The sequence below is a fragment of the Diospyros lotus genome, chromosome 13 (genome assembly GCF_014633365.1).
Source record: "Diospyros lotus cultivar Yz01 chromosome 13, ASM1463336v1, whole genome shotgun sequence".
In the NCBI taxonomy this organism is placed as follows: Eukaryota; Viridiplantae; Streptophyta; class Magnoliopsida; order Ericales; family Ebenaceae; genus Diospyros; species Diospyros lotus.
This window is the reverse complement of record NC_068350.1, coordinates 6,489,390-6,514,104: the sequence shown is the minus strand read 5'-3', so window position 1 is coordinate 6,514,104 and position 24,715 is coordinate 6,489,390. Positions and strand designations below refer to the sequence as shown.

Genomic DNA, 24,715 nt, shown 5'->3' with positions numbered 1-24,715 from the left:
AATTTGTTTGCCTTTCAACCCATCTCTTCTCCCATGTAAATATGGAAAAATACTTCCAGTATGAACTGGCATATATATATATGCTTAATAATAATTGTTAATATTTGATCATATCATCTCATATATTAAATCTAATAACGTTATTAAGTGGCGTGACTAGACCTTGGTCATCTTTGAATATGTAGATTAATTGCACTCATATGCATTGAGTGCACTTTAGTATTCTTCTTGAGGTCATGATCATTCCATAAAATGAAAAATTCATTAAAATGGGTTACAATTACAAAATATCATTGTCATGTCATTTTGATGACTTTCCTTTTTTATATATAATAATAATAAGACCTCAATTGGGTAACTTAATTTGTAAAACCAATGTTGTAAAAAAACCGCTGGCCGCCGTCCGATTTCATGGGCCGGGGCCCATGGGTTGTGATTGATTCCATGTGGGCTTGTCCCGTCAGATTACGTTGCGTAAGAATATAACTGAACTCCAACCATGGGGCCCCCCACCTTACCATTTTATATATTTAGGTTCTAATAGATGGATGGAGGGAAATGAATTACCTCAAAAGTTGGTATTTTATAAAAATAGCGTTGTGAGTGAAGCCCATTATTTTAGAAACCAAAGTCAGTGTTATACCCTGTTCTGTTCTATGGCCTCTTCAAGTTTAAGTTTGGCTTTGGGTCCTATGATTTTATGGCAATAATTTAGTATTGTAGGCGAAGGGAAATTGGGCTTTACATGCGTGGCGTGGCCGTGATGGCAATGGCTCCTGTATTTTATGATATATTTATACATATACGCTTGGCACTTTTCCTGTACCTTACGTAACGTTGGCCAAACAAACACGCCCCTTGTTTGCCCTGGAATATGCTTGCTTGCTTGTCAGCACTATTCTGTAAATTAAAATTGACGTTAATCTTGTATTCTTTATCCCATTCTTAACAGACTTTACTAGTTATCCAATTGGATCCATCTCCATCCTTGGAATGAATCACCCATCCATTCTTCTACAATTCAAAGCCATTGCTATCTGAGGGCGGGAATTTTTAATTATTGTTAGCTTATGATTAATGGAATAATGATAAGAATCATGATTAAGGACAAATTTAAGGGGAACAGGCACGGGTGCAGCTCTCCCTCAAATCTGCCTTGTAGATCTAGTCTATTTGAGAGGAGGAGAGCTAAAATGACCTATGGATCTGGGTCAGTCCTCCTCCAAATCCGTCCCTAGTTATGACTAATGATAGTGTTATCAATTAATCAGTTATGTGACGTTTTTTCATTGAAGAAGATTAAGAAAATCATGTGTCATTATCTTTTCTGCGTAGTATCTTCTTTAACGAGAATGCGATATATAACTAATGATACTGACATTAGTCATTATTCTTAATATTATTGTTGTAAGGTATACTTATACAAAAATTTAATTTACTCTTTTAAGCAATGTTTTAAAAACCAGACCAGAGAGTGAATCGGCCTATTAATTGGGTCACAGGTCAGTTGGTCCGATCGGTTAGACCGGAATGGTCCGACCGGATGATATCATATATATATTTTATAATTAAATAATATATATATTAAATATATATTTAAAATACTAATATTCTATATATTATTATGGGAAATGCTATTATTAACTAATATACAACTAATATTTTATAATATATAATTATTATATATGTTATTAAAGAATTAATTAAGAATTAAAAATTTAAAAATAAGTGAGAGGGTGAAAAAAATCGAGGTCAACCCGATTCCCGGTTCACCGGTCTGACTGGGTTAAAGGAGATTTGACTTTCTATGTCAAACCGAATTGGATAGGCCACCGACTCTTGATTAAACCGGTCCAATCGGCCAATTCGGTTCGATTTTTAAAACAATGCTTTTAAGTGAAGTCCTTTCTTAATAATATTATAAAATTGTTATTTTGTTGGGATTATTCTACCTTTTTGAATTGTGGGCATGAAACAAAAATAAAATATAATTTTGTTTAAGTAAATTGTACTAGATATGTTTTAAGTTGGATCATATAAATATAAAAATACTCTTATGCTCTTGAAGTTTTAAAAATTACATAAAATTTTTAATAATTTTTTCAAGTCTGGTTATAATTTTAAAAATTTAAAGGGACGTGGAATGTAATTTACTCTTCGTCGTAGATGTCAAATCGGGCGGGGCTGGACTTAATGGGCTGAAATATCTGATGGCCCATTGGACTCCGTAAACCCAATACATACAAATATGTACGATCACAGATAGTTCAGTCGTACTTGTAGAGAGATAGATAGAGAGATAGAGAGAGGGAGAGGGAGTTGTGTGCAGCGGGAATGAGGGGCGGAAGAAGGCAAATCTTGATTGGGTTGGGTGTGGTAATGCTACTGGGCATCGCCATCTCCTTCAGGCTTTGGTCCATCGATTACAGAATTTCCTCCGGCGAAGCCGAATTACTGAGGTTTTCTCTTCTTTTCTTGCTCGCCGGTTCAGGCATCCCTTTGTTCAGGCTCTGTTCGTTTTCCTTTTCTGTTCGCGCTGAGCTACTTAATTTTCATCTATTGGCGCTGAGAATATGCGAATTACGTGCTTAATTTGTGTTGGTTTTGAAACCGAGCCGCTGGAAAATGATTATATTAAGTTTGCTCGGTAACCAAACACTTGATTTCGAATCTGCACTTTTTGTATAATTAGGCCTGCGTAACACGAAAAGGAAATCAAATTGAATGTGTCAAATCCTTCTTTTTTACAGAATTTAGCTGTAAAATTCTTTAAAGTTTGTTTTCCGATTCTTTCTTTTAATATTGATTTCTCTGGATTTGCTTACATGCCATCTTCGTATGTAGAAAAGAAAGGGTATTTCTCCGGGATGTGCCTGTAAGCAATTCAATTCCATATGTTATATTTCTTTCGGCTATTTTTTATTTTTTATTTTGTTTTTATTTTTTGTTTTATAAATTCAATCACATGCAAGTTATTTGCACTTAGAGGGGAAAGAGCAGATCTATTTGGGTTTTTATCTGTTTGAGATCAAAATTGTCATTTAACAACAAACTGTGCATGTATATTGGGTTTATGTTGTACCATCAAGGTCTACTTCATAGTAGCCATTAGCCAATTCGAAAGTAATGGTTTATACTTGCTGACATTTTGCAGAAGACAGTTTGATCTTGCTAACAGGGAGGCAATGGACGAATCGGCAGAGTGGAGATTGAGATATGATAAGGAGGCTGAGAATTCTAGCAGATGTTCTAAAGAACTAATTGAGGTAAGCACATTCCATTCACAACTGTTCAACCAGCATTATAATAATTTATGACTAGGATCAAAAGCTGCATTTGACATTGGCATGCATGCAAGCCTGCTGTATTTCAAATCTACTGTGAGATTCTTACTTTGTTAATTATATGAATGTTAACTTGGTCTGCGGGGATTGGGGAAGAATTTTCACCTTTTACTTTCTTTTGTCTTCTTAACCAATGGTAATACCTCTATTCTTGAACGTCTAGCACACTTACTGAATGGGTATCCAGTTGTTTGCTTGAAGTGTAAGGTGATTGCTTGATTATGTCGACTTGTTGGTTGGGGCAGTCAAAATTCGTTTCATTATCTCAGACTTTGGCATTCAGTTGTTACTGATTTGAATGATAGAAAGAAAGTATGATTTATCTCATTCTCACCTATAGATGTTTCCAATTTTATGCTAAGTGATTATGTTAGTATTTTCAAGGCTTTTTTGCACACTTCAGTGTGCCTAAAGAATTTGTCTATTTTATCCACTGATCATGCATGCAACACTTAATTTTTCTTTTTTTATTTTTAGATTGGAATGCAACACTGAATTAGTATCTGGTATTTGCTCCTCCTTTTTATTGAACAATTATTAACAGCTTGTTTTTTGATCATTTGCCGTGCAGTGAGAAGCCAAAAAAGTTTTTTTTTAATAAATAAAAGCGAATCTGAGTCTTTTTGGTGATATTTGGCCAAATTTTTAAAAAAAATACACTTTTATTGACAACAAAGTTGTTTTTTGTAGTGAAACAGAAACAAATATTAGGAACTTCTGTTGTGAAGTAAAAACAGAAGTAGAAAATAAATTATTTTCAACAAAATAATCCACAGTCAACACTCAACTTTTAATATTGCAAATATTACAGTTACTAAATAGTTTTAACTACATAAACACATTTTTCAATAAATGTTTTGGTAATTTTATTGTTAAATCACTATTTTCAATTGCTGGCCAAATACATAACAGCGATAAATTTTTTTTTTGATAATCTGGCAAAATGCTAAACTGTTTTTCTTGAAAGTGATTTTTACAACATAAGAAATTTTTCAATAATGCCAAACATACACTAAACTTATCCAAGTGGGTATTAACTTGTCCAATAACTTCTATAGTAAAGCTACATCTGAAAATATTGCTTACTTCAATGGGTTGATCTTTGCTGCTAGTGACTCACCGGTGGTAAAAGAGAATGAGGAGAAAAGATTCAACTTTTTTTTAGTGAAACTTAGCTACAACTCTCTCTCTCTCTCTCTCTCTCTCTCACACACACACACACACGCACACGCACATGCAGGCGTATGAATTTTTGTATATTGAGATTGTACTCTATCTGACCTTAACTCACAAATAAGTTGTGCTTCTGCCTAGCGATGTAATTTGTCAACCTAATATCTCATCTGATTTGGGAAGGCTGATAGATAATAACATCTAGATGTTTCTTCCCTTCCACTTTAAGTTGATGTATATGTTACCTCATGAATTGATTATTTGCGACAGATGAAGGAATCTTTAGAGAGGAAGGCGGAAGATGCTACTAACGTTAACAAGAAATTGGAAATATTGCAGAAGGTGGAATCCAAAACCTGTGTTTTAGGGTTTGAATATTCTTTTTGGCCTTGTTTTCTTCATTTTAAGATGCCATTGAACGTGTAGCAAGACTTGTTCCATTCACCAGGTCCATATTAATTGAATTAGTAATCATTTTCACTAACCAGGAGAATATGGGCTTGCTTGAGCGGCTAGAGTCCTTGAAACAACAACTTGAAGCTGAGAAATTGAAGTGCAATGGATGATAATACATTGATACAGTAGCTGTCTCTTGAAGTCCAATATTGCCCGTTGTTGGATTAATCAAATTGATGTTACAAGGCGCTATATTTTGGGAGCGCATCTTTAATTGGCAGCTTCTTGCCAATTTGAGGCTTTGAGCCTGAGCACAGATGGTGGTGAGCTGACAATACTGACAGTTTCTTTCCTATTGTGGTGTTGTGCCATACGATATGTTTGTAAGAAAGTGAGCACCTGGGAGAAAGTGGCGGTGGTAGTACATATTACATACCAGAATTGATTGAAAAAGAAGAAAGAGAAGAATTTGGCTGTATGATCACAGTGATTTCGTTTTTTCTTCCTTTTCATTTCACTTCTCTTCTCTCTTTTTTGGCATAGAAAGATTTCAACCTTTTATGTTTGGGATTGCACTCTCTGTCATGCAGTCTACTATTTGTTTAACTTTATTACATGACTTTGAAAACTTGTGCTTTCAAGAGTATTTCAGCATAGAATTTGTTAGCTTATGTTTCATTAGTTTTGTAATTAATCATTAAAACCTAAAGATTAATCGTCTTTCAATCACGAATCAATTTGTGAAAAGAACCCATAAAAAGCCACAATTCTACATAAATCAAAAAATTCTCCACGAACTTGATTCACGACACTTAGAAAAATTAACAACCATTGAAACAGCGAATGAAATAAAGAAGAAACAGAAATATAATACATCATAAGTTATGCAGTTCATTAATGCAACATGTTATATATGGATATGCGATATTAATTTTTCTGGATGAAGCCAAGTTATAAACTTCCTCGAGTGAAGTATATGTACTTCAATTTATATGCAATTTAAAATTTTCTAACTGTTTAGACTATCCTAAACCTAATTAAGACTTTTAATTAATTCACAAATTCCAACAAATATGATGACCCAAGAGGCCAATATTGCCAATGGTATGGTCTTGCATTTCTATGTTAATGGTAGTAATTGATTGAGATTAAAATTCCCTTTTTATTTCTAGCTTGGCACCACAAATCAGACTCATCTAACATGCTTTGAATTTTATTCATTGTTGTTTAAAAATAAAAAAAAAGTCATAAAATAACCTCTCGGAATAACTTAGCAATTTTTAATTTGTATTTTAAAAATAGAGTTATTCACTTTAGGCTTAAATAAATAGAATGCCCACATTCACTTATCGCTTTTAATAAATTTTAAATTTAAAATGAGAATCATTCTTATAAGTGGACCTGATTATTCTAAATTACACAATTAAATTGTCCCCATCACCTTAGAGCATCTCCTCCAATGTTGGGCACCAAATTTGACACCATTTTGGTGTCAAACTTTAGTTTTACACCAAATTTTTCAATATCAAATTTGTGTTCACAAAGGCATCTTTAAAAAATATTTTATAAATAATTATTTAATCAATATTAATTTATTTATTTAACTTAGTATAATATTATTAAAAATAATTAGTCACATTTTATAAAAAAATTAATAATTACTGTCATAATTTTTTATTTTTTTTTACAAAATATGTTATTCTAATTAATTTTCTAACTAATTTTTTAATTAATTATTTTCAGTTAAATTTTATCAAACTAATTGTTTATTCACCTAATTATTTATCCATCTCATTTTGTCAACTAAATATCGAAAGCATTTTATTTTTAAGCCATGTTATTTTTTTTATTTTATCATGTATTTGTAATTTTTAAGTTATTGAAAATGTTATTATTTTTTATTATATTATTGAGTTTTTACATTAAGAATATTTTCTTTCTATCAAGTAATTATTGAAATAAAAAACTTTCATACACATAAACAAAATTAGTTTATTTTATATTAACACGGTATTTATAATATATATTAAATATTTTAAAATATATTCAATATTATACTCATTTTATAGATCTTAATAAAATATTTCTATTGGTATATATTTTTTATAAAAATTTAATTTATATTTTTAATTATTAATCAAAATATACAAATATAATAAAAGTAATAAACGATATAAAGAAAATAATTTGTTTTGAAGTTATAGTAAGAGTGACAAAATTGGAAATAAAACTAAAAAGCGGTATTATACTATTCATTCAACACCAAATTTAGTAATTTAAGTTTGTGCACAACATCAAATTAGTGTATTTATTGGAATATATTTTGTGCCAAATCGGCGATGACCACCAAATTTGGTGTTCCATTGGAGATACTCTTAGACTTATCTGTTGTTTCGTTAAAGTTGCAACCCTCGCCATTATCCTTTTATTGTTGCCGTTCTCCTAAATCTTTATTTTTTTCAAGTTTTGGTGGTTTCTTTATTTTTTATTCAATTGCTCATTTTCCTTTTTCTTTTTTTTTGTTGTAAAAGTCCAAAGAATAAAACCCTAGCCTTTTCAATTTGGGGCCTCTTCTTCTTCTTCTTCTTCTTCACCTCAGTAGATGGCCATATAAGTCTTTCCTGATTTTTATCAAGTCTTGCCACTTCATCTAATTAGAATGCAAGTAAAGTAATTAAAATAGAGATCCACATAATAAGCATTTAATTTATTGATCATTTGATAGGATACTAATGACCATAACCAAAATCATATAGTAAATTATCACCAGTACAATATTTTTTCTATACTTCATTCAGAACCCAACACAATATTCTTCCCAGAGTCCCTGAACCAAAAGAAAGATCCATATTTTATATCTGTCAACTTTGCAATCAGAACTTCAAGGACTGTCATCTCTCAAATCTTCCAGATGCCTTGTCACAGTCTGCACTAACAAGTTGTGATCATTCTCCCCTTGAAGAATCATGCCAGCAGGGTTTGAGCTGTTTTTCTCTTCCTCTTTAGTCTGATCACCAGTAGTAGCCGCCGCCGCCGCCGCCTTGCTTTTGCTTGCTTCCACGGGACGAGCGGATTTTCTCTCTCTTGGGTTCTACATACATTAATACACAAATAGAGATTAAAAGTTATTCAACAGAGAGAGTGATATGACACTGATAAGTTCAAAAGAATATTAATTTCATATTTGGAAGATACCTTCCCTCTCCTGAGTTTCGAGGTTAAAGAATCCACGATGTCTATTAGCTCATCAAACTGAAAAAGATAAATATATTTGTCGTTGAGAATCCAATTTATTGATGATGATTCATATATATATATAGTGCATGCATGCATATGTATATATAAATAAATAAAATAATTATAATGAAAGTGAAAATTCAGTGAGATGAGCAAATTAGATGCACAAGATTGAGGGAGAGATTTCGTCCTTCTATAACCCAGATGAATCATGGACACAATATATACAATTAAGCTTCACACAGATAGAAAAGAAAGGAAGAAAGAAAAGAAGAAACAAAACCCAATTTATGAGCCACCTGTTTCACCATCTTCTTATATTTTCTTGCATATTTGTATTGCTTCTCTTCAATTTCTTCATTTGACATTCTCTCTCTTTGATCGATCTCTCTCTCTGATATATAAGATGTTCGACATATCGCAGGACACACACATATATATACATGCGAGAGAGAGAGAGAGAGAGAGAGAGAGAGAGGATGGTTGCATGCAAATTGTGTTAGCTATATATGGAGAGTGAATTTGAGTACTGTTGACGGCAGTTACCAAGAAACCAGCAGCAGGTCATCACGTGTTTGTTTCCTCCCTATTTGCTCGCTTTAACGGATGATTACGCATTATTAAATCTGGAGAAGCACTTCATGGTTCATTCATCCTTAATATAAGGAAACTTTCCATAAAAGGTACACTATGCTTCTACTGCTAATGGGTAGTTGAGCCGGAGAAAACATCAGTTTTAAGGAAACTCCTTGCATATAGAATTATGCGCTTCTTTGGGGTTCCCTTTCACTTTTATCTCCAGCCGTACGTAATCATTTCAATTAGAGTCCATGCATATGTTTGCTATTTCTTGTGCTGTGTATAACTACCAACAATTATTATTGTCCTCAAACCCAGCAGCATTCACATGTGGCAACACCTAAATGAATACGTTAGGCAAGGCAAACCGAAGGGAAGAATTGATCTTAAGGCAGCCCTAGAGAGATAAAGGATAACTATAATCTAAAATCAAATTAAATCCATTTGCATAAGGTAATTAAGGTAAGGAAACCAACAACAAAACAAATTAATAAAGATGTTTTAAAAGTATTGGATGGAGCCACCATCCTCCTACCTTATACCAGGACTAGACATCCACTAAGGAGCATCCTGTTTTCTTTGTTCGTTTTTCACTGTTTTGACACTTCAAACTTACAATGGAGTTAGGTTCTTCGTTTCAGTATTCAAAACTTTTGATTACCTTTTCATTTCAAAATTTTGAAAACTCTAAAAGGAATTTTATGTTTTTAGTTTCCATTTTCATTTCTTTCCCCTCCCACTGTCGACACGCCCCAAATTCCGAACACTACTCTCTAAGAAACCGGAAACTCCAATAGGAAATAGTAAACTTTACACTATATCATTTACCATATATCATTTAAACATTTTATTTTACAAGTTAATAGCGAAAAATTCCATAACCATTATTTTGGAAAAAATAAAGTGTCGAATGGCCCGAAATTCATCATCTGATTACATTGTCCAAAATTAATTAAAACATACAAGAGGAGACATCAAACTTTTCATGCAAGTCCAGTGAAGTATACCAAATGTGTTGTTGCCCAGAGCGTGTTTAAGATCTATGCAGTTAAAATCATCTACCACGATCCTTATTGCCAGGGCTAATGCCAACTTACAAATCTGCAAATGTTAAGGGGTAGGTCTATAGCTAACTTAATGAGAAATAAAGAGTATTATAATTAGGAAGGGTTTATAAAATGAATGCATCAAAAGATAAATTGTCATGTCTTATCATGCCAAGTAGTAATTAAGACAACATATATAGGAGATCACGAATAAACACGCATCTTTAGAAGTAAACAAATTAGAACCAGAATTCATATATTTCATTAACTTTAAGGGCGAAACAACTCTCACTCACAAAATCTACTTTAATAGAATAATTCTCTCGTGATTTGAACATGATGGCAAAACCACTCACGCTAATAATGGTGGACCAGTTCTCACCTTATTGTATACATGGCGCACCAACGACTAACTTTTACTGTAATTAATAATACAATGTTCTAACTAATTACTCCATTTATAATGCATTTATACTACCATTTAGTATTAGAAGTGTCGCATACAATGTATCAAATATAAGTATATCAATATGTGCAGGTGAAGGCAACATGGATTATATTTTTTCCAAATGCAAATTAAAGGAAATGAAATCAAATGTGTCAACATGCATAGATCAACATGGATTCTATTTCTCCAAATACAATTTAAAGAAATACCATCGTGATAATATGTCAAGAATACAAGGATGATTAGCAATATGAATGCAACAAATGTCACTATAATACAAATTACTCATTTATAGTGTTGTATTAGACTTGAAATTTCCTCAATTATCTCTTGATTGGGTTGTGTCGAAATTATTTAACAAAATTATTAAAGTAACATGACAATTGACTAAAAAAAAGTGTAAGAACTAAAATATTCCCAACGACCTAAAACGTCTATTATAATTGTCTAACGGACCACAAATGAAACGAGCACAAAGACAAACAGAATGAGATGAATATAATTCTAATGCTAGGCCTTTTAAGAAAACATGTTGGACTTTAATAAAATGTGAGGATTAAGCTTTACCAATTAAGTTTGAGTCTTTTAAAAATAAACTTGGGCTCGATTTGAAATAAGATTGGACTTGACCCAAGTTGCGTTTGGTTTAGCCACCAAATTAAAATAAGAATTGGGTGACCATTAAATTTAACTAACAAAGGATAATATACATCTATCTAGGAAGTAAATAAACTTGGGGTTTTATAAGCTAATCCAAAAAAATTGGGGATTAGACAACTAAGAATATCCTCAATTAATTCAAATAAATTGGGGATTAGACAAATAAAAATATCATAAGCATTAATCTAAATAAATTGGAAATTAGATAACCATTAGAATTGGCTATCCCAATTATCCTTTCATCAATTTGGGAATTAAATAATTCTGAAATAATTTGGAGCAAATTAGGTGCAGCCTATCCAAGGGGCAAGGATTGGATTAGGTTTGTACCAACCAACCAAACATCCAAAATTAATTTTTGGGTTTGGAAGATTTGGCAGGCGGTAAAATTAATATACACTCATTGAACTTTAAAATTGTAACTATTTACTTACTAAACTTTAAATTGTTATTATTTACTCACTGAACTTTGTTGAACGTCAACCATCAATCACTCGTTATAAATTTGTCAAATCTTACAAACGAAAAATGCTAACGTGGCTAATGGAATCCGACGTGACATGGATAAATTTAATATACATTCAATGAACTTTAAAAATGTAATTTTTTACTCACTGAATTTTGAATTGTTACTACTTGTTCACTGAATTTTACTCAACATCAACCATCCATCACTCGTTACATTACTGTCTGATCTTAAAACACTCGTTACATAATCGTCTAATGTTGAAACATATTAAAAATTTCTTGTATGCATTTGAAATCACTTGCTTCTTAAACTAGAAGCTAAAAACTAAATTAATGATTCAAGTTAAAAAAACTATTGATGCAAACTAAAAGCAAAAAAAGAGTCTGTTTAGATTTTTACCTCTATTACGAACAATGAAATTCACAAAAATATATTCAATAATGAGACCAAGAGCTAAAAATTGATTACAAAAATCGTAACTTTTGATTTGTAATGAAGGTAAAAAATCTAAGCACACTTTTTTTTTACTTTTAGTTTGCATCAATAACTTTTTTAATTTGAATCATTGGTTTAGTTTTTGACTTTTAATTTGAGAAGTAAGTGATCTCAAATGCATATAAGAAGATTTTAATATGTTTCAAGATCAGACGGTGATATCCCAGGGCATAGTTCCCTGGCAAAAGACGGGTCGTAATATGTTGGTGTCATCCTAATGAGTTGCGAGTTCAAACCTTGGTTTCCCCGAGGCACATCCCGCTATTTACCTTCCCTTGCGAAATCAAGAGCATAAGTACAGGAGAACCGCATAAGAGCAGTAATCCCAAGATCAGACGATGATGTAACGAGTGTTTCAGAATCACACAGTAATGTAACAGGTGATGGATGGTTGACATAAGCAAAGTTCAATAAACAAATAGTAACAATTTAAATTTCAGTGAATAAATAGTTATATTTTTAAACTTCAGTGAGTATTAAATTTACCCTTATCATGTCGGATTTCGTTATCCAGGTATGTATTTTTGTTTGCAAGATCTAATAAAATTATAACGAATAATGAATGATTCATGTTCAATAAAATTCAACAAATAAATAATAATAATTTAAAATTTAATTAATAAATAATTTAAAATTTAAGTGTATATTAAATTTACCGGTTTGGCAGCCAAGGCGAGCAGTGCGCGTGGGTGCTGGGGGAGGGAGTGTCGGGCCGACGGCAGTGGCTTCTGACCACTTCTCATCGGAAGCCGCCAAGCCACGACCTTTTGCTGTTTGGGGCTTTGGCCAACAGGGATTAGGGACGGGGGTTCTAGCAAAACAGGGAGGTGAGGTTAGGGTTCCATCGCGAGGAAGAAGAAGAAGATGAAGCAGAAGAAGAAGAAGAAGAAGAAGACGAAGCAGGATCGGATCTGGCATCCGAGAGTCCCAACCAACCTAGAAAACGAGTTCGAACCGAAAGAGAGCAAGGGGAATCAAAGCCGCGAACCAAGATACTAACAATCTTGGCCATGGTGAACCCCACACAGAATTGAATCGACGAAATGACAGTACAGGGCTTCATTCTTACCTGCGAATCTCGGCGACTCACAGCACCGAAGACGAAGTCGAGAGAGAGAGAGCGAGAAGGATCAGCTACTATATAAATCTTGCAAGACGGGAGAGACGCTGCTGCCATGGAAGGAAGGTGCGTGATTGACGCAAGTTCTTGATCATGAATGGATGAGAAGGGGGCAAGCTCGATTCCGGCTAACTCGAACAGATTGCTAAATCCATCATCAAATTTGGCAAAGGAACCCCAAAATTCCAACTCCAACAGCCCTCGTCATCGCCAAATTTAAATTTCTGGCGAGCAGAAGACGACATCGGCCACAGAAGAGAGGTGCAGGTGCAGGTGCAGTGGAAGACAAATCGACCGTCAGATCCAATGGTTGTAGAGACCAAGAGAGGCTGCGACGAGCAGGAGCGACTCCACTCCACGGTGGGCTACGACGAGAACAAGCAGAACGAACGAGTAGTTAAAGAAACTAAATAGAGAGTGTTGTTGGAGTTGACACGATTTTAAAGATAAAATTAAAATAATAAATGAATTATTTATAATATAATAAATAATAAAAAAATAAAGAAGACTGTTGGAGTCGACCTAAAAAAAGAAACCGATAGTCATTGTAAAAAAGAGAGAGAGAGAGTTTGGAGCCCCAGGGCTTGGCTCCTCTTGGGCCGAAGTCGGGCCTTACGCTCACACTTTTCATCGTGGATAATTTGATGTCCTATTGAAAGCTAGCTAGCGAACTCTTGTATCTTCTTTTCACTAGTTGGCCATTTTCATGTAATATCTAAGAATCTAACAATTTTATATCAAATTTAGGAGTTTTTTTGAGATCTATATAGGAGTTGTGGAACTCTAAAAAAAAACTAAGAGTCGATGATTATTACGTTGAATTGCTAATTAGTGATGAAAATATATCAAGACAATTTTGATTATACATACATTACCACTTAAGTGAGGATAAAAGAGCACAGAGTGCTTAGACCGAACACTCCCATATGTATCACCAAAATGGGTATATGAGAATCAAATGATGGGAATTGATCTCAAAACAAATTAACATGGACAAATTTACAAGTTATAATTATATTCTAAAATAAGAATTATATTTAGCATTCTTTCAAATGTTTAGACACTTTTTCAAAAGTATATTACAATGTTTGAGATATGCTATAATTGTGTAGCTAGCTTTGAAAATTAAATACTAAAAATTATTTACAATAAAATTTTGTATAAAAATAATATATATCTTCCTGTCATCTTTTGCTTGGGCGTGGCCTATGAGACCCATAAACTTAAGACCACTGCCCAAGGCCCAATATTGGCGAATATTGATTTTGATATTTATAATAATAACAAGAAACTAAATTTTAATCTTAATAATTAAGATTGGCAATGTAAATGCTCTCATTCCTTATAGAGAGATCATCATATTTGAAAAAAAGATAGGGTGTTTGTTTGGTCCATGATAAATTTGCTGATTGGTGACATTCAATGATGAATGGAGTGAGGGCAATGAAGGTTAGAAATTGAAGCATCTCTGTGAAGCATAACCAACGGCTTTTGACATGTAACCTTTGCCAAAAACTACCACCATTTTTCAAGTAATCATGGCAACCGATTCCTTCTCCCTCCCTCCTCAAAACTCGCTCCTCTCTCTCTCTCTCTCTCTCTCTCTCTGGAGACAATTGCCAGAACACCACCTTCACTTTCACTTTCGACGCATCTTCTTTTGAGTTTTTCTTCTTCAGAAACCATTTCACCTTTTTAGCTTTTTGTGAAAAACGACCTCCCCTCCCCCCCCCCCTCCCCCCCAAGCACAATCATCATCATCATCATCATCATAATAATAATACTATAGCATATGGCTTTCATGAGGCTTGGTTCCAAATCTGAAGCGTTTCATCAAGAGGGACAAATCTGGTAAACCACTAGTTTCCTCTGCAGATTTTTTGCATAAAATTTCACTTCCTCGTTGCTTTGGAGCCAATGATTTGAGATGGGTTGTCTGTAAATCGGGAAATATGATATGGGTTTCTCCTGTTTCTGCACTGCTTAATTGAATATTTTGTGTTACAATTTTGTTGCTGTTGATTTCTTGGGTGATGTTTGGGAAGTAATGTGTGTTTGTTAAAATGTTGCCGTGGTTGTGAGCTAGCAAGAATTCTCCTTTTTCATGGCTCAATTATCCTCAAACATTAGATTAGGTTGTACATGTCTCACCATTGAAAACAGGACTCTCAATTGAACTCGCATTACGAACTTACATAGACATGTTAACACCTTTTTCTAATTTAATTTAGAAATAAATGAAAAGATAAAATTCACATAGCTAACCACGCACAGTCAAGTTAAGGCGCTGTGGTTGTTGTTGTATCACTGTTATAATTAAAAAATGTGATGTACATATGAGATAGTCTTATCACCATTTGTGTTGATTTTCTTCGCATAAATAAACTTTCATATGTAGGCTGTGTATGTGCATCTGTATGCATGAGTGCTGTGCAACATGTATGTATGTTTCTTGATCTCATCATATGTTCTGCAGACTGCACCTTGGCTATTGAATTGCGCAACTTAGAGGGAATGCGAAATAACACTGAGCAACTGATCTTGCAAGCTTAATTAATACTGCAGTTGGATGTTTCCCACAGAACTGAAATGCGAAAAACTCCACCTTAGCGATCACTGACTCCCTGAATTTTCTTAAAAAAGTCTATTTTGCTTGATTACTAAGAATTAGTGTTTCAACAACTAATTTGTCTTGTCACCAATAATTATCCTACATGTCCAAGTAAATTAATTATGGAGGTTCATTCTGCTCTCTTTTCAGGCATTGCACAAGTGGGCTTCCGAGTGATGTCACTGTTGAAATTGGAGAGATGTCCTTTAACCTTCATAAGGTGCACTTCATCTAGTTAAGCTTACCTCTTGAATTTGTTGCATGAACGCACACAAAATTTATCCAGTCTGTTATTTCTGCCACTAGAATGCTTAAACTTTCTAATCAATCAATTCAACCTAGTTCATACTCATGCACTTCTTTTTTGTTAACTTTTTGGTTTGCTTCCCCGTTTTGATATGCTTCAGTTTCCCTTGCTGTCAAAAAGTGGACTATTAGAAAAGCGGATTGAAGAAATTCCCACTGAAATTGGATCAAAATGCATACTGCAACTTCATGACCTTCCTGGTGGAGCTAAAGCATTTGAGCTCATTGCCAAATTTTGCTATGGCATTAAAATGGAGGTCACTTCTCTGAATGTGGTCGGCCTTAGGTGCGCAGCTGAGTATCTTCAAATGAATGAAGATCTTGGGGAGGGAAATCTCATTGCCCAAACAGAGAATTTCCTAAACGAAGTCTTCGGCAATTGGGCAGACACATTGAAAGTTCTCAAAACCTGTGAAGAAGTTCTACCCTTTGCAGAGGAGCTACACATTGTATCAAGATGCATCAATTCCTTGGCAATGAAAGCTTGTGCAGATCCAAGCTTATTTAATTGGCCCGTGTCAAGCTCCAATAACGTGCAGAGCAGATCAGGAACTGTCTTATGGAATGGGATATGTACTTCGCACAAACCGCAACCTGTGGGTGATGATTGGTGGTATGAGGATGTGTCCTTTCTTTCTCTGCCTCTCTACAAACGATTAATTCAAGCTATCGAATTAGGAGGAATGAGCCTTGAAAGAATTTCTGGCTCCATCATGTTTTATGCTAAGAAGCATCTTCCATTGATGAATAGGCAATCAGCCATCAAAGACGCAGACCAAATTGACCCTGGGTCAACCATATCCGCTCCTTCTGAGGCAGATCAGAGGGCTCTCCTTGAAGAAATTGTGGAGTTAATCCCTCATCAAAAAGGGGTTACACAGACTAAGTTTCTTCTTAGGATGCTGTACACTGCTATGATCTTACATGCAAGTCCTTCATGCAGAGAGAACTTGGAAAAAAGGGCGGGGGCTCAGTTAGAGCAAGCTTCATTGGAAGATCTTCTAATACCAAATATGGGATACTCAGCAGATACTATCTATGATATAGATTGTTTGCAGAGGATTCTTGATCATTTCCTGTCAATGGACCAGGCTGCCACTGCATTATCTTCTCCTAGCATAGTTGAAGATGGGCAGTTGATAGAAGGGGCGCCTTCATTGTCATCGATAACAATGGTGGCCAATCTGGTGGATGCATATCTTGCTGATGTAGCCCCAGATGCTAATTTGAAGTTCTCAAAATTCCAGGCCCTTGCTGGTGCCATCCCTGATTATGCAAGGCCTCTCGCTGATGGTATTTACCGTGCAATTGATATATATTTGAAGGTACTCTTAAATTATTCTAGAAAACATGAAAATAACTAGTACATTCAATAAAAGGAAAATAGGGAAAGTCAAGGATTTTTTATTCCAAAGAAGAATTGTGAGAATTTTTGGATGTCATCCGAGACCCGAAAATTTGGTTCTTCTAGAATCAAGACAATTTAGCCTAAACACAGAGGGGGGGGGGGGAGAGAGAAGAAGAAAAGAAGAAACTTACAGGAGCTGAAATTAAACTGTATGGCCACTATGGCTGATTTATTTGGTGAGTTTTTAACTTCCCATTGATTGAAATCGTATTATTTGATCAGTTGTAACCTAATGCCAGTTTGCTTAAATTCTTGCTTTGGGATAAGATCGTAAAACTCATGTCTAGGATATACTTCTAGTTCTTCTTCCTTCCATATAATTAATATGATTTAATAAACTCATTAGTACTTCATGTTACCATCTCCCTGAAGGTCTCATCACCGCCTTCAATTAATTATTCTAGAACTCTCCCTCTCCCTCTCCAGCGATCTCTCTCCTTCTCCAGAAAATTCCTCTGTTTCTTTCTCTCCAGTAGCTTCCTTGAAGCAGCTCCACTGCACACCCAACTAGAAGCTTCTTTCCAGAAGCAGTTTTTCTTTCTTCGCAAGAATTCTGCCACCGACTTCCAACAATATAAATACAAGAAAATGGGCAGTGTTTGTGCATGTGTGAGGAAAGAAAAGGAGAACAGGAGTGAGGAAAGAAAAGAAAAAGGGCGTCTGCAGAAATTGTAGAAGAGAGGAGAGAAAAATAGTTGTGTATGTATGTGTGAGTGAGAGAATGGAAGTACTTGAATGTATTAGTGTGTAAGTTGTCTATATATGTTCACTCACTAAATAAAGGAGAATTTCAATTCTTGTTCTACACTCCCGACTAAAATTTTGTTTTCTAATAAATTGAGATATTTTTAGCACCAAGGCCAAGGAACTCCATCCCTCCTATTCTATTTACAGAACTTGATTTGCTGTCTCCGATTGGGTTTAGATTCAGCATGTCTCGGCTTTGGGTTGAAAGTGAAACTACTTGGCATTTTCTTACCCTTTATTTATTAAGATCTTGCACTTCCCTGTATTCCAAGTTCACATGCTAAGAATTCTACTCGTTAAAAGTAGAAAGAAAGGAAATGCAAGGAATTTGCCCCGAGTAAGCAAGAAATAAGGAACGCTTCCCAAGTTTTGGACCTGCACTGAACTAAAACCTTAGTCCACTAGGATAATCGGTAGCATTGATACTTTTCATATCCAGTAGAGTTTTTACTCCTGATCACTGATCATGCTTACACATTTCATTACTTCAGGCACATCCTTGGCTAACAGATTCAGAGCGGGAACAAATCTGTAGGCTCATGAACTGCCAGAAGCTCTCCCTAGAGGCTAGCACACATGCAGCCCAGAATGAGAGGTTACCTCTCCGAGTGATTGTACAAGTCCTATTCTTTGAACAGCTTAGGCTGCGGACATCAATTTCTGGTTGGTTCTTTGTCTCTGACAATCTTGACAGCTCGCAAAATGCAAACCTGGCACTCACTGAACAAGACAGAGTTGAGGCCACGGACACCATGAAGGAGCGTGTCTCTGAGCTTGAAAAGGAGTGCCAGGTAATGAGAAAGGAGCTTCAGAAGCTGGTGAAGACAAAGAGAAGATGGAACATCTTCTGGAGAAAAAAGTCGCAGTGTATTAGTTCCAAGGAATCAGCAGCAGTATCCACACCAGCACCTCTCAATGGACGGAAAAATCATGAAAATGGCGATTTGGTTGATTAAATATTGAAAGGTTAAGTATGTTGCCTTATTGCAGTAATATTTATCATTTTTTATATTATTAGAAGAGAATCCCATTTCCTACTTTTTGGATCTTGCATACCTTTTTCTTCTTGTAGTTGGTCAGATAGCTTTAGCTGTTTAGAAAGCAGCTTGCAGTTGTAGTTTGTTATCCATCATCAATTTACATGTAAGCTCTATTCTCAATGCTAGTGTTCTTCAATTTGAATTGACAGAGGAAGGATAGTTGTAATATGTCTGTCTTATGATCAATGATATGTTTTTATCGATATTATGACAAGAAGATAAGGATCTGGATATGATTCTTCATGTGGATTCTTGAACAAAATATCTGCTATAGGCAGGAGGCTTATGACGTTAGCATCTGTTCCTGATGTTGGAACACAGAAGGGGGGTAGTTTGAACTTCCTCAATAGGTTGGTTAATTTAAATAGGAAAACTGGTGCGGTTTCCTTTACAGCTATAGAATTATGGGGATGTGGTATTTTAATTAACTAGAAATGGATTTAGATGTTTAACGTAGTTGTGTACGGCTATATACTATTTGTACTATCTTGTCTTGTAGATTAAGTATTTTACTTCTTTACGCGCTAGTTTCAGAATTTTGTTCCTTTATGCTCAGAGTTGTTTGACCTCTACATTTGTATCATACCACATTTTGACCATGATTAATGGGTACTTTTTCAGAAAATGAGATATAACTTTATGTAAATTTTTAAGAAACAGAAGTACTCCAATCCAAGCCTGAAGACAGCATCATAAAATTAAAATTATGGAAATCTCATCCGAAACATTCAGCTGCAAGTTTTTGCAGGAAAAGGGTATTAGAAGATTTACATTAGTGAATTGAAACAATCAAGGACAGGGAAGGAGGAGGGAGGGCGTGGGGATTTGCTGCTTTACTGGGAGCTGGTCTTTTTCTTTGATCTAGCAGGGTGGAAGATCTTTTGGAGGTGGCAGAACGGTTTCTTCAGCTGACTTCCCATTCTCTACCACAAAAGCCATCTTCAATCCCCACATTGTATGAAGTTCTAGATGACAATGCATGAACCAGACACCTGTACAAACATAGATAGATAGGTTAGAGTTCTCCAGATGTGCACCTCTCTTACAAATCATCAGGTCTGCATTGACCTGAATATAATCAATCATCTCCTCAGACCTTTGTCAGAAATCTTAGCGAGTGTCCATGACTATTTTACTATATAATGTGCAAGTAGTTGCTAGAGTTGGTTAGAAGTTATTATCCATCTGTCTAAATTCTCAGCTAGGCTTGTGTGCTCAATTACTCTTGTATTTACCTGGATTATCAGCTCTAAACCTGATAGCAGTCCAACCTCCGGTAGGAACACCTACTGTATTTCTCTCAGGAGGATCGACCAAGTTGAACTTAGCTGGGTCTTTTTCGGGATCAAAGTTGCCAATCCCGCTCCCGACAACAAAGAAATTGAAACCATGAAGATGAAAGGGGTGTGATTCAACAGAGAGAAGATTGGTATCTTGTATGACCAATTCAACTGTAGAATTAAACCGTAGCTTACTGAGCCTGGTCCCTGTGGTAGTTGCAAGGTTTGCAGTAAGCGATGCACCTGTGTAATTAAATGGAGCTGGAGGCTGATCTGGGAAATCAGTTCTAAAGACTCCTGAAAGGTTGAAATAATGAGCCTGCAAAAGCCCAACCTTAGGCATCACAAAGGTTATGTTGTTTAGTGAAGCCACTAGTTGCGTTCCATTTTGGCAAGTGGGGCATGGATTCATTCCTAAACCGATGGTGTAGAAAAGATGGCGATCAATCTGAAGAGGGACTTTGGCTGGAAATTGTGGGGTGTTTAGGCTTCTGAGTTTGCTATTGTAGTTCAATGCATACTTGGTGTCATTGGGAGCAGGTAACTGAGGCAGGGTTGGAAGAACTGTGTTTGGGATGCCTTTATATTGAAAAATAGCTGTAGCTGTCTTGTTGTCCACAGTAATTGGTGCATCCATGAAAGCCCTAGCTGCCATGAAGTATCTGCTTGGAGATTGATCAGCTTTAATGAGAACATTCGTGGTTTGGCCAGGCGTGATCAGTATAGCTTGGCTGGTAAAGGGCTTCGTATAAACTGCGTCAATCTCCACGACTGTCATATTATGACCAGCGATCGTGAAGAAGAGCTCGTCATTAAGTGCAGCATTGATAATCCTCAAGAGGTAAGTTTTTCCAGACTCAACCTCCATGGCAAAGGTATCTGTAAGTAATTAGACATGTGAAACATAAATTAGGTGACTAGAAGTTCAAGAAATGGTCTACAGTAATTCTTTTATAAGCAGTCTTTAAGAGTTTTACGTTTCTCTGAGCATGGAAAAAGCGGTCCTGGTTTCCCGTTAATTGTAGGAGCATCAGAGGGCTGTGGAGGCAAGCCCAACTTGTTAGCTTGGTTAACAATTGTTTCAACATCTTGATTCCACCATTCTCCTGTATATGACAATTCAACTTATGAAAACATTCATAGTAGATACATATTATATCTTCAAGTTTTTTTCTTGCGGTCATGTTCAGCGACCCTGACCTAAAATTATGTTGGTTTCTTGGTAAGGCTGAGGGAATGGAAAGGGAGTTCCTTCCTTTGGCATGACAACAATGGCGCCATAGACTGTTGCTCTTAGCCACAGAATGTGTGCATGCCACCATAACGTTCCTCGTTGACCCGTGACAGTGAAATTGTAAGTGTAACTACGGCCAGACCGGATAGGGCACAGTGTTATATATGCCGGGCCATCTGCCCAGCCATTCCGGAATTGCTTCAAGCCATGCCTGCTCATGCAATCTCGAACATTGTTATATATTTTTTCATGCATTAGATATGTATATATATATTCGTCTGTGAGAACATTACCAATGAATGGACACATTGTATTGTGCATGGTTGGTGACATTAACAAGGACTTGATCTCCTTCTCTAACATAAATAGTGGGCCCTGGGAACATGCCATTTACTGTGACAATAGGTTTGGCATTGCACAACCTGCTCACATTCTTCACTTGTATCTGCGACCCGAAGAAAAAGAGGAGGAGAAGAGAGAAAGAAACAGCTTAATTAGTCCAACTTCATGCATGGAGTTAATTAGGATCTTGAAACTGATCAGAAGAGTAAAATCAAGGTTAGAAAGATTAAACCTACATTGAAGTCATACTTCTTCAGGGCCGCGATAGCAGGAGAAGAAAGAAAAACGGTGAAGAAAGCAAGAGAAAACAGACATTCTTGAAGCAGCCATCTACGATTCACGGTTGCCATTTTTATCTTGTGAGAGGTTTTCTTGTTTTCTTCACTCCTTAAGAATGAAACCTGAGTAGTGATCTTGAATGCAATGTGAGGTTGGGTTTTATAGGAACTGGCTTCATTAGCAGAACAGAAGGTTAGGTTAATGGCTTAAAGAAGAGCAGGAAATGCAGCTTCAATGGACATAAGGTGAAGCAAGTGCAAAGAGTTGAACAAAGCTTTGAAGCAACTGTTATGAGAGGTTGAGACATCTATGTACTGTTTGTTACCAAACCATTCTGTGTGTTTTGTGTGCATAATGTTACAAGTAGGGTACCTTGAAAGGTGGCAAAGAGGACTCATCTTAATTTATAGTGAATTACAATTTGTTAAGATTGTATACTTGTAGGTAGGTGGAAACTGGTAGAGGGAAGGCATCTCCAATTTATTCACATTTTTAGGGGGGCTGCATGGACCACATGATGGTTGGGATGTTCCTGTTAATGAAAAAGTTCCATTCCATGCTAGAGTTGAGCATACTCAATAGGAATGTCAATAGCTTTGAATGGATTTAAAAGTCGAATCCTTGCGATTGAATCACTATGGTACTTAGGGTTAAGGATTTTGATTTTTTTTTTATAATTTTTAATTTAATTTAGTTATAGGTCTATTTTTAATAAACCCAATTGATATATGATCAATTCTAAATTAAATTATTAGATTTAAGAACCGATATAACCCAACTGTTATATATAAAATTATGTTTAAACGGACTCATTCAACCTTGTCATTTGTGATTTGAAACTTGAAATTTAATTAAATTCATTGTTTAGTTATATAAATATTTGTAACATTTGAGTTTAAATTGAAATCTGAAGTAGAGTTGAAATGCTCAAGAAATAAAGGGATTTGAAATCACATCTACTAGCTAGTGTTATTTCAAATAATAAAATTTGAAATACAAGCAGTTTAAATAATGAAATTTAAAATCATATTGTATCAAAAAAAAAATTTAAATGTTATCATTTAAAATTCTTCTACCCAAATGTAATTTAACAATATATTTCATCTTAATTAAATCACTAAAAATAAAGTAGGAACCAATCTGCTGTTTGCTGAAACTATTTGCTTCAGCACAACAAACAATGCTTAATTCTATTTTGGGGAGCAAATTTTAGAATCTATGTTAAAATAATTTTTATAGAAAGTTATTATTTTAGTGTCGGATATTTTGTGCTATAGAATTTTGTTATTATTATTTTATAAGATTTTAAAATTAAGACTCAATCCGCTTCAACCCAAATTTAATTGGGTTGAGTTGCTCTGTTTTTTCTTTTGGGTCTATTCTAAATCTAAATTTTTTGAACTAATCATGGTTAACTTAAATTCTAATTAATATAAAATCCTAACTAATATGATCCAATATATATAGGCACCCCTAAATAAGAAAAATTATTTTTACATATAATCTCACTCTTATTTTATAAAAAGTAACTGCTTCTACACTGAAGTCATGCATGAACTATGATGATCTCCTATATGTCACAGGAGATTCTGGTTATTTTCTTTTAGTGTATATATGTCACAAGCTCAACGTTTATTAATTACAATCAGGACATTAAAGGGGATAAGCTGTGGCCCAATGGGCCGGAGACTAGCCCGGTTTTGTTGTTTCAGCCCATGAACTTAGGGGTTCAGTCCATTGGGGTTGAAAAGCTGATCGTTCCTTCAACATTAACTTTTCACACATTTTCGTCACAAGAACCCCTCCTTAGTTGATTTATTCCAAACATCTAATTTTGGACTCTTACCATTTGAAATAAGATGGCAAATGGTTGTATTATAGTACTCAATTTTCTTTCCAATATCCAGGGAATTAATTTTCTCTAATCTTTTCTTTTCTTCTACAGTTCTGTCTTTGATCAACTACTATATCACTTTTAATACAAAATATATGAGATTTTAAATTCAAGACAAAATTATTATTTTTCATTCTTGCTTTTGCAATCTTGCAACCATGTGAATCAAATATAATACAGAGATTTCTTTGAAATATCACAAAATTTTTCTTATTTATCAATTGTTCAACACTAAGAAGATTTTGCTCAAGATTTGGCATAAACAAAACATTTGGAATAAATTTTATATCTTTTTTTACAAAAGTAACCCATAATATTATAGTACTAAAATATATTATATAAAATTACTGAAATTGTTAGAATGTGTGAGATTTTTCTAAAGAGATCTTTTACAATTCAATTTCAAAAATTATGATGAAGAAATTTAGTGTTAGTTGTGAATGTGTGTATGTTCTTAAATCTAGGAATGCTGTCAAAATAAAGAAATATTTTAATTATTATGTTAGATAGATCTTGTCTGTGTAATCAGCTGCTATATATAGCAGCATTTATTAATGAATGAAAGTGAAAGAAAAGTGTTTTTCTAATAAATTTTGTTTTCTTAATA

The 24,715-nt window shown here is 34.7% G+C and overlaps 4 protein-coding genes across 7 annotated transcripts; 2 read left to right on the top strand and 2 right to left on the bottom strand.

The window, feature by feature from the left end:
* Positions 1–2,290: 2,290 nt before the first annotated feature.
* Positions 2,291–5,584, top strand: LOC127787982 (uncharacterized). 3 transcript variants are annotated; one of them, XM_052316098.1, is made up of 4 exons: positions 2,291–2,459; positions 3,155–3,266; positions 4,788–4,859; positions 5,006–5,584. In XM_052316098.1, the coding sequence occupies exons 1-4, from the start codon at positions 2,335–2,337 to the stop codon at positions 5,081–5,083; spliced, it is 387 nt and encodes a 128-aa protein (XP_052172058.1). In that variant the 5' UTR covers positions 2,291–2,334; the 3' UTR covers positions 5,084–5,584. The 3 variants fall into 3 exon arrangements, with proteins under 3 accessions (XP_052172058.1, XP_052172059.1, XP_052172061.1); XM_052316099.1 differs by having other exon boundaries at positions 4,788–4,885; XM_052316101.1 differs by lacking the exon at positions 4,788–4,859.
* A 2,019-nt stretch (positions 5,585–7,603) lies between these two features.
* LOC127789243 (uncharacterized) lies at positions 7,604–13,378 on the bottom strand. Of its 2 annotated transcripts, XM_052318082.1 has the most exons (4): positions 12,917–13,378; positions 12,504–12,658; positions 8,109–8,165; positions 7,604–8,004 (listed from the first exon to the last, which is right to left on the bottom strand). In XM_052318082.1, exons 2-4 carry the CDS (start codon positions 12,588–12,590, stop codon positions 7,795–7,797), a joined length of 354 nt encoding a protein of 117 aa, XP_052174042.1. In that variant the 5' UTR covers positions 12,591–12,658; positions 12,917–13,378; the 3' UTR covers positions 7,604–7,794. The 2 variants fall into 2 exon arrangements, with proteins under 2 accessions (XP_052174042.1, XP_052174041.1); XM_052318081.1 differs by lacking the exon at positions 12,504–12,658 and having other exon boundaries at positions 12,917–13,376.
* A 1,339-nt stretch (positions 13,379–14,717) lies between these two features.
* Positions 14,718–19,287, top strand: LOC127788970 (BTB/POZ domain-containing protein At5g03250). Its single transcript, XM_052317692.1, has 4 exons — positions 14,718–14,818; positions 15,729–15,798; positions 15,986–17,209; positions 18,531–19,287. The coding sequence occupies exons 1-4, from the start codon at positions 14,760–14,762 to the stop codon at positions 18,993–18,995; spliced, it is 1,818 nt and encodes a 605-aa protein (XP_052173652.1). The 5' UTR covers positions 14,718–14,759; the 3' UTR covers positions 18,996–19,287.
* A 468-nt stretch (positions 19,288–19,755) lies between these two features.
* On the bottom strand, positions 19,756–22,425 carry LOC127788971 (laccase-11-like). Its single transcript, XM_052317693.1, is given in 7 exon segments — positions 19,756–20,071; positions 20,315–21,238; positions 21,337–21,465; positions 21,560–21,804; positions 21,887–22,038; positions 22,172–22,222; positions 22,224–22,425. Coding segments are annotated over 7 exon segments (1,674 nt in total). The 5' UTR covers positions 22,266–22,425; the 3' UTR covers positions 19,756–19,940.
* Positions 22,426–24,715: the final 2,290 nt, after the last annotated feature.

What these genes read in the sequence shown, in the direction of transcription:
- LOC127787982 (XM_052316098.1), top strand. Translation starts at nt 2,335, where the DNA reads ATGAGGGGCGGAAGAAGGCAAATCTTGATTGGGTTGGGTGTGGTAATG. An exon ending in GGCGAAGCCGAATTACTGAG is followed by an intron (nt 2,460 to 3,154) that starts GTTTTCTCTTCT and finishes GACATTTTGCAG; the next exon opens with AAGACAGTTTGATCTTGCTA. An exon ending in AATTGGAAATATTGCAGAAG is followed by an intron (nt 4,860 to 5,005) that starts GTGGAATCCAAA and finishes TTCACTAACCAG; the next exon opens with GAGAATATGGGCTTGCTTGA.
- LOC127789243 (XM_052318081.1), bottom strand. Translation starts at nt 13,024, where the DNA reads ATGGCAGCAGCGTCTCTCCCGTCTTGCAAGATTTATATAGTAGCTGAT. An exon ending in TGAGTCGCCGAGATTCGCAG is followed by an intron (nt 8,166 to 12,916) that starts GTAAGAATGAAG and finishes TATCTTTTTCAG; the next exon opens with TTTGATGAGCTAATAGACAT. An exon ending in CGAAACTCAGGAGAGGGAAG is followed by an intron (nt 8,005 to 8,108) that starts GTATCTTCCAAA and finishes TAATGTATGTAG; the next exon opens with AACCCAAGAGAGAGAAAATC.
- LOC127788970 (XM_052317692.1), top strand. Translation starts at nt 14,760, where the DNA reads ATGGCTTTCATGAGGCTTGGTTCCAAATCTGAAGCGTTTCATCAAGAG. An exon ending in CATCAAGAGGGACAAATCTG is followed by an intron (nt 14,819 to 15,728) that starts GTAAACCACTAG and finishes CTCTCTTTTCAG; the next exon opens with GCATTGCACAAGTGGGCTTC. An exon ending in TGTCCTTTAACCTTCATAAG is followed by an intron (nt 15,799 to 15,985) that starts GTGCACTTCATC and finishes GATATGCTTCAG; the next exon opens with TTTCCCTTGCTGTCAAAAAG.